This window comes from Symphalangus syndactylus, chromosome 8 (genome assembly GCF_028878055.3).
Source record: "Symphalangus syndactylus isolate Jambi chromosome 8, NHGRI_mSymSyn1-v2.1_pri, whole genome shotgun sequence".
In the NCBI taxonomy this organism is placed as follows: domain Eukaryota; kingdom Metazoa; phylum Chordata; class Mammalia; order Primates; family Hylobatidae; genus Symphalangus; species Symphalangus syndactylus.
This window is the reverse complement of record NC_072430.2, coordinates 140,482,935-140,496,128: the sequence shown is the minus strand read 5'-3', so window position 1 is coordinate 140,496,128 and position 13,194 is coordinate 140,482,935. Positions and strand designations below refer to the sequence as shown.

At 49.6% G+C, this 13,194-nt stretch overlaps 1 protein-coding gene across 6 annotated transcripts in view; it reads right to left on the bottom strand.

Annotated features, from left to right (window-relative positions):
* Positions 1 to 13,194, bottom strand: part of AGAP1 (ArfGAP with GTPase domain, ankyrin repeat and PH domain 1) — a 638,294-nt gene that overhangs the window by 186,704 nt on the left and 438,396 nt on the right. For 3 of the 6 annotated variants that reach the window (XM_055291058.2, XM_055291055.2, XM_055291056.2), the window contains one exon: positions 8,914 to 9,072. The exons of the other annotated variants lie outside the window; for them this stretch is intronic. In XM_055291058.2, coding sequence (XP_055147033.1) covers positions 8,914 to 9,072 — 159 coding nt within the window. The remainder of the gene's footprint in view (positions 1 to 8,913; positions 9,073 to 13,194) is intronic. 6 annotated transcript variants of the gene reach the window in all.

Here is a 13,194-nt window from a genome sequence, read left to right as displayed (position 1 = left end):
GTTCTGGGCCACATCTATCATCTGAGGTCTGCTGGTAAAGGAGGATGACACAGAGGGCAGCCAGAGAGCTGCAGGAAAAACCCGTGTGTGTCTTCAGAGAAGCCCAGAGGAAAGAGGGCTTCAAGCAAGATGGGGAGTCAGCAGGGCTCCCACTATGAAGATTACCACGGGAACCAAGGGGTGCTCCTGGGACTGACACGCATGAGAGCAGTGTTGGAGGGTGCTGGGCTGACAACACATGCGAGAGGGTTGAAGAGAACGCGAGTGGTAGCTGGGGACGGCGAGGACAGACGAGTGTCCTGGAACGTGTGGTGAGAAGGAGAATAGAAGGAGAGGCGGAAACTGCAGACGGCCATGGTGTTGGGCTGAGCGATGGCTGAGCAGGTATGTAAGCTGAAGGGAGTGATCCAGTACCTGCGAGAAACCGCTGGGGCAGGAGAGAGGCTGTCCACGGAAGCAGAGTCCTTTGGAAGACGAGAGGTGATGAGTTCAGAGGTGGAAGGGATGCCCTACCCCATGTCCAAGCAGGAACAGATCACACATGGAAGCTCCAGAGCCTGGAGAGGCATGGGTTTTGGCATGGGAGAAAAGTGGGCATCTTCCCGTTTCATCGGGAAAGGATGCAGAGAGCCTTCAAGCAAGCGAGAGGAAGGCAGAGATGCCAGAGGAGAAGGCTGCAAACAGTTGCAGTCGCTGGGAACTGTCTCACTGCATCATACTACTTGGTGCCAAAGTTGTCTTTCCTGCAACTCCTACCCATTGCTCCCAGTTCAATTCTCTGGGTTAATACAGAATCAGGATCAGATTTTGTCCTATGACCACCATTCACACACATCATTCAGGTCCCTCTGAAAGAGCTTCTCAACCCTGGCTGCGCATCTGAAACCCCTGGGGGACATTCCACTGCTTGGGTTCCATCCCAGGCCAAATGGACTATATCTCTAGCTGTTGGCCCCAGGAACAAGCATTTTAAAAAATCGCCCCCAAGAATATAATGGGCAGCCATTGGACAACACCTTCCCACCCTCCCAGGTTTTCAGCCACGCTAAGTGTTGTGGGTTTCGGGCCCCTCTCCCCATCTCAGCCCTCTGCTTCATGTGCTTCCCAGTGTGCCGATGTCTTTCTCAAAATGTGGCCCCCGAAAGGATCCTTGGAGCCCAGTGAGACATTCAGAACCTGTCTCGTCCTCTTGGTGCAGAATGTAAGTCTTGACAGCATTTCTGCAGAGAAACCACACCCAGGCCTTCCTCACCAGGGTCCGGTACTCCTGTTCCATTATCTGTACTGTTGGTTTGTTGAGCCTGAATTCAAGATTTTATCTCTGTTTCACTTTGTTAGTTTCAACCCATTTTGTAGTCTCTAAATCTGGAGATTTCAATGTAGATTATGTCTCAGCTTGTGGCATCCACACATTTGATGGCCTCACCCTCCCTGTCTTCATACACGCAGCAGGGGGACATGCTGAGCACTCAGTATTCTTGGAGGCGGTTGGGTGGGTAGGAGAACAGCTTAGTGACAATTATGACACAGCCTGTTTGAATCTAGCCTTGACCACCGACCTGCTGCTGCGATAGGCCCAACTGCCCTCTGCCCCTGCTTCCTCATCTAAAATGGGGAAGGCTCTGGCAGTCATCTCCTGGGGGCCTGTGCCCGGCAAGCAGCGAGTTCCATGAATGTCACATCATGTCAACGCTGGTGGCAGCAGGACTGCCGCTGAACCGGCCGTGCCCCCAGGCGGATGCTCTGAGAAGCTGTGTGGAAAGCACCCTGAGGACCAGGCACTGCCCTGGGTTGGCTACAGTGACCCTCTTGCAAACCAGAAACCGGCTTTCCTTTCTTTGAGAAGGATTCTTACTGAATTACTGTGCAATGCAGCAACCACAGCTGGAAGGGGCCAAGGAAGCGAAACCTTCATTGTCCAGATCGGGGCTTCCTGACTGTGGCACCGCTGGTGTTTTGGGCTGAATAACTCTTGGCTGTGGGGGGCTGGTCTCTGCCCCGTGGCACACTGAAGCACCCTGGTGGCTTCTACCCACTAGCTTCCAGTAGCATCACCCTCCCCTATGTGACAACCAAAAATGCCTCCAGACATCACGAGCTGTCCCAAGGAGACAAAATCACCCCTGGTTGGGAGCCCCTAAAACAGGTGAGGACACGCCGAGGGCCAGAGGGCCAAGAGGTCTGGTCCAGGCACTACAGCAACTAGCAACAATCTCCTTCTCTACTCCCTGTTTACAAGCATTTCTAGATTTTTTTTGCCTTGCAACAACACGAGGTTCTGGTCTTCGGGCGTGAAATGTGCTGCCCCCGTTCGGTTTTGATCACGGGGCAGCGTTTCACTGTCTTCTGTTTCCCCTGGTCAGCAGCTACTGCTGAAAATAGCTGATAGGAAGGAACTAAGGAGACAAAGTACAAAGTTACAACATTCTGATTGGGAGGAAAAAAAATCCACCTTTCACCCCCTGTGTCCAGTTACCCCAGGACGCTTCTGCCTGCTCCTCGGCCACATGCAGAGACAGGAAAGCAGGCTCCGAACACAGAAGGGAGCGGGGTCAGCCTTTTAATTAGGCCGGCCAGCCTGGCGAGCCGAGCAGCCCCCCCGGCGGTGAGGCAGGGAGTGCCCAGCTTTGAGAGATGAGAGCCCAGGGGCCTTTAACACTGAGCTAAGCTGAAGGTTGATGACAACCCCCAGGGAAGGCTTTTGAATGCCAGCCAAGATTTGGGAAGAATTGATAAAGGAAACTTCAGCATCAGTGAGAGAAGACAAAATGTCTATCCATCTTAGAACGTATTTCCTTGAAAAGCAAGTGCTATCAAAAGACAAACAATTTTTATGATAAGATGTTTTAGTACTAAGCATGTGTTTCTCCTTAAAAAAAAAAAAAAAAAACAGCAGAGGGAAATGATTATAAGCTTTGAAATCAGAAAGATCTGGGTTTGAATTTTGGCTAATTATGGTAAGTATGGTCTTGGTTTCTCAGCCTTTTGGAAGCTCAGTTATCAGGCAGAGATGATGATCCCCAGGGAAACAGGTGTTAGGTATGAAGACAGGGGAGGCAGTCAACACATGTATTTCCTCCCCCCCACGCTTCACTGATACCCTCGCATCAAAGAAGCTCCCAGGTCAGAGACCGGCAGTATCACATTACCGCCGTCTGCTGGTCATGCACTAAAATTGTCAGTATAACATCCAAGAAGAGGGAAAAAAATGCTCCAACTATAAAGATTTAAATTGATGAATGGTGTGGACATGCCTGCTGGAAAGTGTGGTTCAAATGCATTGGCTCCGAAAGGAAGTGTGGGACAGACAGCTTCCGAAGCTGAAACTCATGTTTCGAACCCCCATCATTGAAATCGACGTGCAAAACATTTTTATAATGAGAAAAGACATTTAAAAGTTGGCAAAAACTCAAATGCTTTCCATTGAGGATCGGCTGCTTTATAACCAGAGTCTACTGGAAAGATACCATGATTACACGGCCAGAAGGAAACAGGGACCAGAGCATACACCCCCACACACACACGTGATACACTCCTTCCATGTGGAAGATGGATATGGTGTTTGTGCTCGATGGTGACGAGGCCGCATGGTGGCCTGGGGGAGGCCGAAGGAAGTGAGGCTCAAGAGCCACATGGAAGAGTCATGTGAAGAAATGCAGTATTAACAGTGATGGCCAGTCAGCGTGGCAGAAGATAAACTGTTGGACTGAAGCAATCGGGGATGGGGTGGAGTTATCAGAAGAACCTGACAGTCCAGGGCTGGGGGAGTGAGGCTGCCATGGCAACAGCATCAGCTGAGACCACCAGCCGAGGCTAACCCAGGCAGGAGCCAGCGGGGAGTGTCGGGCCAGGCTCACCCAGGTACTCAGGAGGCAGGCAGGCAGGTAAGCACTCTGGCCCTGAGGACAGGTGTGATGCATCTCAACGTGCATCTTGTCTTGAAGTAAGACAGAATGGCCAAGTATGCTACATACGACACCCTGGGGCCCCTGCTACCCACAGTGATGCTGACTCGTGGCTAACACTTCTAGAGGAAGTTATCTATGGAGGAAATGATTAATCGAAAAAAATTACAGGCTTCCAGTAAGATTCAAGAGAACCCTCAGCCAATAGTTGTTGCAGAGATAATTGTTCTGAATCTATCAATAAAGCAAAGCTGCCCCTTCATTGACTGCAAACACCAATTTCTTTCACCCAGGATTATAAGTTGGTGTTCACGGGCTCACTACTGCCATTACGGTGATAAACAGTTTAAACCACAACAGGATCTGACATGTAGATCAATTCTGGGTCCATAAAGAATCTACACAAGAGGTTGCAGGACGGGAATTTACAGCCACCAGTTTTTATTCTCTCTTGCTGCAAAAATTACTTCTGTCAAACACTTAGAAGAGTGGGAAAAAATGTAAAAAAATTAATTTTTCATGTACTCCTGGAACGGCCTTTTTCAGTGCAGAGGCTCAAGATGAATATGTTTCTGCATTTAAAAAATTACGCTCAGCAGCATGTGGTGCTCAGCAGAGGAGGGATCCAATCCTCCGTGCGGCTTGCAAGCCGGCAGACGGCAATTTGAAACCCACAACTGAGCTGTCTGCATTTTCTCTAAGGGCAGACGCGGGTCTCATGTTAGCACCGCCAAATTATATTAGACATTTAATTTTAAACCTCAGGTACTTAAATGTGAAACCTTACAACAGTAATAGTCATAAAGCAGTGGGCATTCCATTTCACGAAATGGATTCTTTTCTTCTTCCCTTAATTTAAGTAGCACCTCCTGTTTTGTAGGTTGCCCCTACAAAGGAATCTATCTAATTAGGAGTTTCTCACAGCTGCTTTAAAGGAAGAAACCCCGGGGGGACCGGTGTGTCTAGAGAGGAGACTTTGAAAAGTTCTCCAGAGCCAAAGTCTTAATTTAGGGTGGACGGGGGGCAGAGAAACAGCGAATCCCAATGTTGTGATGATTATTATGTTTTAGAATAAGAGTGCGCGACAATGGGAAGGCACACTTGCCCACACGGGCGTCTGTATTCCAAAGCTGCTTAGCCTCTCCCCACGCATTCCTGCTGCTAGCACAGAGTAAGCGACTCTGAAATCCAAACCAAAGACTAGGGATGGGGGCAGATACGTTTAAAAAGGAAGTGGGGGTTGGGGGGGACTTATATCACCTGCAACTTAAGAAGAAAGAGCATGACAGAAAGCTCTTCATCATGTTTGTTTCTTCTGTGATTATTTTCTAAGCCCTGCAGGGAATGTTTATGCCAAGGCTGAGGTCCTGAAATCCATTCATAAACATGTTTTCTTGAAGTTGTCCATCAGATCCTGTGCCCTGGTGTTCACTAAAAAATTGCTGGGGTCTGGCCACTTGACGAATCAGCACACTGAAGGGGGGAATGACGTGAACCAGAGGGACGCCGGGATGGTGCCCTCGGTGCAGACAGACAATGATGTGTCCAGTAGGTCTGGGCAGAGCCTGAATTCTGCATCACCAGCCAAATCCCTGGAGCTGTCAGATGCCACTTGGTCCGTGGACCAGGCTTTGGGAAGTGAGGACTTAGAGCAGTGGTGCCCAAGCTTCAGCATGCCATGTGATCCCAGAGGGCTTGCTATACACAGGTTGCCTGGTCCCATCCCCTGAGGCCTGGATTCAGTGGGACTGAGACAGGGCCTGAGATCAACATTTCTAGGCAGTTCCCAGCAGCTGCTGCTGCTCCTGGAGGCACACCTTGACATGCAGTGATGGAGAGCTGAATCGGGCCACCTGAGTTTTAATCCTGGCCCCTCCCAGGATGTGTCTTTGAGCAAGTGATATTTAACCCTTCTGTACCAAAGGCAGCCCCTGTAGAAGGCAGGTAACAACAGGATCTACTCTGTGAGGATCAAATGAGATTTATCTACATAAAGCCCTCAATAAATTGTAGTGCTTATTATTACTATTATCATCTCCCTTTTCAAAATATTTTGGGTATGACATATTATTAATCCTTCGAAAGGCCAGGCGCGGTGGCTCACGTCTGTAATCCCAGCACTTTGGGAGGCCAAGGTGGGCGGATCATGAGGTCAAGAGATAGAGACCATCCTGGCCAACACGGTGAAACCCCGTCTCTACTAAAAATACAAAAATTAGCCGGGCGTGGTGGTGCGTGCCTGTAGTTCCAGCTACTCGGGAGCCTGAGGCAGGAGAACTGCTTGAGCCCGGGAGGCGAAGGTTGCAGTGAGCCGCGGTCGCGCCACTGCACTCCAGCCTGCCAACAGAGCAAGGATCCATCTCAAAAAAATAAAAAAAATAAAAAAATACTTAGAAAATACAAGAATCAACCAAGACCCCCACAAAACTGTAGGAATCAGAGTTCTGTGCACCATTCTGCTGTCTTTCTGGATCTTTGCTCTGTAAAATGTCAGCTCCCAAGTCTGAAAATCAGATGCTAATTTGGCAGCGCTGGGCTCTCAACACTCATCTCTTCTGGTCTCTCCTCGTTTTTCTGCACCCCAACTATCACCTTTCACTTCACTGTAGCTCGTGGCTATTCCATCTTCCCTTTTCCTCCTCTCTGGGTCTTTGTCCAAAGTGCCCCAATGCTTATAATTACTTCCTCCTGCTGTTTTGCACAAAAAAAATCCATCTGGTTCTTTAAGCATTGCTCAAGTTTGATTTTCTTTGGGAAGCTTTCCTTGATCAACTCTATCAATCCTTAAACGACCTGCACAATTTCAACCCTGGGCTCTCCCTACAGCTATCCTTCCATGTCCCTCAGCGGGCTGACACCTGGGGCATCCGCTTGCTTGTTTCTTATCTTCTATGTTCAGGGTTCAAGATTTACAAGGTCAGGGAGCATACTGGTCTTTAATGGACACCCACGTGTGTTAATATTATAGAAATTGCTTTGTGAATAAAAAACTGGCATTCAAACGTAGGCAGCTTTAGTCTCACATGGGTACTGTACAAATGCATGTGTGCAGACAATGCAGCCCACTTCCATGGAAAGAGACTTCCAACCAAACGGAAGCTCTGGAGAGGAGTGTCTCATGATGTGGCGGTGTGGAAACGCCCACTGCACATACGTACAGCTCAACAGAAAGAGCTATTCAGTAGAGGGAAAGTTACCTAGTGAGTCTTTATCAAACAGGTAAATGTGCAAAAGGAAAATCTGTAGAGGATGCATTTTAGATGAATACTTAAAGACCTGTATTATTGGCACCTCAACTACTCTCACTCGGCAGAGGCTGCTTGGTAAGGCAAGGCCTTGTCCGTGTCACCTGTGCACCTGGCTCCAGAAGGCCCAGCATGGACCTCCCCATGCCCTCAAATGTGGCCCTACGCAAGAACACCTTCACGAGATGGCGGCCACAGAATGAAACCTTATCAAATAATAATACTAACTGATAATACATATTTTAAAGTACTTGATAATGAAACGAGTATGTGAACTCTCTGCTCCTCTGAAAGGAACCGTGATTAACAGTGGTTCTTCAGTCACGAAGAGCCAACTGTCCTGTGTTGTGGCACATGCCTAACTTCTACGTAAGGGAGGGGAGAACGTGTCCATTGAACAGATAAGAAAATGGAGGCTCATGGAGGTACAGAGGCTCATCCTAGGCTGCCTGGCTGGCAGGTGGTGGGCCTTCAGCTGCAGCACACACAGGTCTGATGAAAGGCTGACTGCCAGGCCCGCTGGGGCACGCAATGGTTACGAAGAGAGTAAACTGCAGACGGTTAATTTATCATAACTTCAGACCTCCTTGTTTGGGGTTTTCAGGGTTATCATCATGATTCCAGATGAGGCAGAGAGCCTTAGAGGGCCCTTGAAGAGGCTGCAGGCAGACCTTTGCTATCCAACAAAGCGCCTTCTTTTGAGGGAAGGAAGGAGCCCCAGTGCTGGGATGGGAATGGGCCAGCTGGGGCAGCTGCGTGACACTCTGTGTGTCTGCTCCAGGTCACAGGCTTTTCCAGACCCCCACCGCTATGGTGTGGAGCTACCTCGCTGACTCCGCGTCTCCCGGCTCGGTTTGGAGATGGCTTCCTTTAAGGCTTCTGCTTGGTGGCATCTGCGGAGCCACTAGAAATAAGGATGATGTTTACCCAAAGCAAACGTCCTGCTGCAGCAGCTGGTGGGTCTACAGGGAAGACCTGATGCTGAATCTTTTAATTAGAACAAATTATGCTAAGATTACTCTAAAACCCTGTCTGATAGATTACATACAACAGTGGGAATTCCTTTAAATACCGGTGAACAGGCCAGAGACAAAACGCCACAGGCAAACCCTGCTGCAGCAGCCAGGGTGCCCTCGGTGCCGCGTCATTCACGCTCCACACAGACGGCAAGATCGTTTCCGACATGCACGCTTGTTCCCCAAAAAGCTGGATACACTTGTCAAAATAATAATAATAATAATAATAATAATAATGCCGAAGGAATCTGAAAACTGAAGGATTACAAAGGGGACTCCAGAATTTACAGGGTACACCAGGAATTCTGGAAAACAGACAAGGAGACTGAATTCACCCTAATGATGTAAAATGTGCACTAGTGGTGGAAGAGTGTAGGCCACGCCACGTAGGGCAGTGTGATTGGGGAGGTAAAATCAGATATTATTTCTCAGCGCTGCCACTTCTGTCATGTGACCCTGGTAAGCCAGTTGCCCTGTCTGCAGCCTCAGTTTCCAAACTGACCAAATGGGATGACCACCTCCTCCCTGTGCCGAAGAGGAACAGACGAGATGACATGGGCAAGACTGCCTAGCAAGGACAAAACGTTCCACAGATGAAAGGCAAGATGTGAGTCTCTGCTGCAGCCGCCCCACGGGGTGCTGCACTCCCAGAGGAACATGAGAGCTTAGGGCGTTCTGTCCAGCCCCTGGCTTACAACGAAGGACCTTGAGGTGGCCGCGGGTCCGTGGGGCTGAGCCCCCTCTTACCACTGCTGATGGCCGAGTTTGCAATGACTGTAGCCTCACTCCACTGGTCGGCACTGGAGACTGAGTAGGAGCGCTGGTGCATGCCGTCGGGTCGGCTGTTGAAGGAGACCAGGCTGATGCCGCTTGCCATCTGAGACCCAGATGCACTAGTGACATTCCCTAGGAATAAACAAGTCAGGTGAACACCACCGCGGACTGCAGACCACAGAAACCAGTGCGAGTTAGTCTACGGGACCCACACGCTGGCACACAGTGCACCTTACCACCGAGAGCAGCCCTCGTCCTGCCTGCATGGCAAACGGAAGCGCCAGACAGAAAATATTTGGGAGGAATAAAAGGGGGACGCCGATCTTGATGGTGCCTGACAAAGCAATGTGAAGGGACCTGATGCCGCAGATGACTCGCACAGAACAACCCTATACAAAGACGCAACCCAACTGCAACCGCAACATTGAGTGGAAGTGAAGACAAAAGACCCAGGGAGTCTCAGCAGAGACACCGCGATCCGGCAGGCCGGCAAGATGGCGGCTCCAGGAGCCCGGCCGTGTCACCCTAGCAATGGAAGAGAAAATGATCACCCACTGAGAGTCAACTGTCTGGTGCCAGAGGATTATTTTCAAGGGGAAGCCATACTTTATGATCAACACAAATCAAAGTCCCTAGACACGACACGGAGGAAATGCAGGCTCTTCAACCAGGTAAGTTTACTCTTAACCTTGAAAAGACTAAGCAGAGGAAAAACAACCTGCGTGACTCCATAGAGTACACGGGCTGTGATGAAAAATGATTCCATTGTATACTTAATGACTTGAATCAGTTGCTCAACACCAAAATGAATGATTATCTGCTCATACCAATTTGAGACTCAAAAACTTAATTAAGTGCCTTTCTCTAAAGCTCAGCCAATCATACCCTGCTGCCAGCGAATTAGTTTGTTAGGTCTATTTGCAGATCTTCGGAGGCATTAGGGCTTTTTTAAAAAAAATTTTCTTCCAATTGTTTTAGTTCAGAACAAACTAAGTTCTAAGCTGTCTCAAGAGTTTTTCACAGTGCAGGATTTTATAATAAATACGAAGCCCATATTAGCAGTTCTTAAATCTGGCCAATTACTAGAATTTCCTGTGGAGCTTTTTAAAACTCGAGGCTTCAAAAAATACAGATTTTGATTCAGAAGCTCTGGGAATGGGGCTTGGGAAAAGATGCATTTTCAAAAGCACTCCGGTGATTTGGATGAGAAGCCAGAGGCAGGAACCAGGGCTCCTCTCAAACAAGCGGCCTCACTGCGATCCCGTGCAGCACTGGGAAGCCATGGACTCACGAGCTGAAGCGCAGTGTACGAGCCCCACACCCAATCAGAGATTCACGACAATGAGGCGTTCGGCTTTGAAACAGAGTTCTGCCTAAAAAAAGAAAAGATACCTATTTTATGCTGTTGTCTGAACTGAGTACATTCTGAACGTCATAAGGGAAATTATTCATAGGCAGGTCTGCTTGATTCCAAAAAAAAGCCCACAGTGATGCCCCAGGGAAGTGATGCCCCAGGGAGGGAAGGATCGGAAGCCACAGAGGCTGTGGTCTTCGGACGTACAGAAGCAGCATCGCCAACAGGCATGTGAGAAATGCAGAATCCCGGGCCCCACCCGCCACCTGCCTCTTAGTAAGATCCCAGGCGATCTGTGTGCACATTAATTAAAAAAACCACTCCAGCCAGAAAGTCACCACCATAAAACAAAAAATCACAACCAAAACTCCACCACGGCAGACCACTGGCATCCAAGGGGCTCAGGTGGGAGAAGCACAGGGCAGTGGCTGGGAAGCCTCGGGTCTGGGCTCCCCTGCTTACATGTAGGGTCTTGAGGCAGCTTCTCATGCCCCCAAACCCTGATGTTCTGAGAACTCCATCTCAGGGCATGGGCACGCCCTAATGCCCTAGAAACACACAGCGTCATTTGGAGCCCATATCTTGAATGAAGTGCCATGTGGTGCTCCCACGCTTGCTCTTGCACCAGACCTCACAGCAGCCGGGGGAGGTGGGCCAGGCATGTGGCATCTTAGACATGTGGAGGAGCAGCCCAGGGCTGGCGACGTGGCACTAAGGGGAGCACTCACGCTCCTCCCTGTATTTTCCACGTGCCACCATCAAAGCCACCCTGTGGTTGTCCTCTGGGTATTGTGTGCCTTAGCTGGATCCCTATTACGATAGGGCGTTCAGACCCCACAGAAGGCAGCATCCCCGCGGAGCAGAGGAGACACTCCCATCTGCGGGATCCCCTCCTGGAGCCTGTGCCCACCATGTTCCTGCCACATCCCTTCACATCCCTTCTCCGCCCTGCTCTCCTCCTGGGAAGGCACCTATATGGGCTGCACCTGTTGGCTCCAGCACCTTCTAGCTTCTCACTGGGCTCAACCAATGGTGAGCATGGCAAGAATCTAAAGGACAGAGGAGGGTAAGTGTGGGTGCTGACTCCAGGGCTCCTTCCCCGACAGTCGTCTTGCTGGGTGACCCCCTCTCTCCTTGGCCCTTGGGGCCCATGGGTTGTCCTGGTGCATTTCTGCCAGCGCTGGTGCCTGACTGTCCTGTGTGCTTCTCTTCCCCTTCTCTACCTCAATCCCACACATCCACCCATTGAAGGTGCGTTTCGGGAGGAGGTACCTCCCAAGAGTGGCTGCCGGGGCTTCCTTGGCCTGGTTCCGCTTTCATTACGTGAATTCTGAGCAGACAAAAGACACTGCTGACATCGTTATGGTGGGTGAAAGGACTCCGCAAAGGTGGAGAAGGACAATGACAAGATGCCTGCAAGCAGTTGGGGGTGTGGGGTGGGGGGCGCCTCCCTTACTGGGACCCTGACTGCTGTGCCAGGCACTTCTGGGCCTGCTCTACCTGCAGGGACACCTGCTGTGTGGGTAAGATGATAAGGAGGTAATTCCTTCTCCACTGCAATGCCCAATCAGACCCCTGTCAAGTCATTATTAAGCGTATCATCTGTCCACAGACCTCATTTTATACCAGCTTTAGGCACACAAGGTCCAAATACCTGAAAAACAAAAAGGAATTTCACTGTGTCTGTCTGTCTCTCCATCTTTGGGACGACAATGACAACATGGCACTCAACAGAGCACCGCTTCTCTTGATCCTTCTCCCTGGAGAGTGGTTCTCCGATGACGACCAGGCCTAGAAACCTTTCAGAACAATGCCCTTTAAAAGGCGGAGGAAAGTATTTCAGTGCATCCATCACTGACTACTTGCAATAAAGCTCCAGAAGTAAGTATTAACACACAGTAAGGAGAGCGAAGTCAATCTCAGTCCCAGACAAGGGACCACGAAATGTTCCAATGGAGGTAGCTGATCAAGAACTCATTTTAGGTTTATGAATTCTTCATCTCAAAGCCAAACATCAACTGCCAAAAACGGAAGGGAGAGATTCCTTCAAGCCCACACACTGAGAAACAACAGGACTCTGCTGTGAATGCTGCTGTGAACGCACTGGTTTTCAAACTTCTGTCTGTCCAGCAAAATTCAAGGACAAGTCCAATCCACTGAGACGCTGGTGGAGCAGCACAGGGGGTGTGGCTCAGAGCCCACTTTCTGCCGCCTGAGAGAGTCCCCAAGGAACCAACCTGGAACCTCTGGGGTGAAGAACCTCCTGGCAAGACCACATGCTCCTGGTGTCCAGATGGAAGACACCAGACCAGCTATCCACAATCCTTCTGACGGCAGACTCTTAGAGCACTATAGCTCCTGAAGGCCCCCTAGCCCCAACCACACCCACTTCCCACTGCGGGACTAAACTGAAACAGCATGACTGAATTTGGGCCACATCAAGGTGTATTCATGGACAAACAGTGATAAAGGTGAAACTTTCAATCAGATCCACAGACTATCGCCTGACGTCCAGGCTGAGCTCATAGAGACATTTTTACTTAGTTGATCATTTTTTTCAAAGTAGAATTAAATTGGGAGATTTCATTTAAAAATTGGTGGTTTCTGGCATCACTTAGAAAATGAGAGTATCTGGGAGCTGTGGACCTGTGTTTGTGAGCAAACAGCTGACAGTCTCTCTCTCTCTCCGGATCTGTAGGATCTGAGTGGGTTCCGGGCTTGCCCAGGGTCACACCTGCCTCCCCCCACCCCACTGCACTCAACCCACCTCACTCTTGACCTTTGGTCAAGACCTTCCAAAAATATGCGGAGGAGGAGACTCATTCCATAAGCAAAACATTTCCGATTTTCTCTTAAGGGAGTAAATCTCTGTTTCAACATATACTCATTCACTACATTTG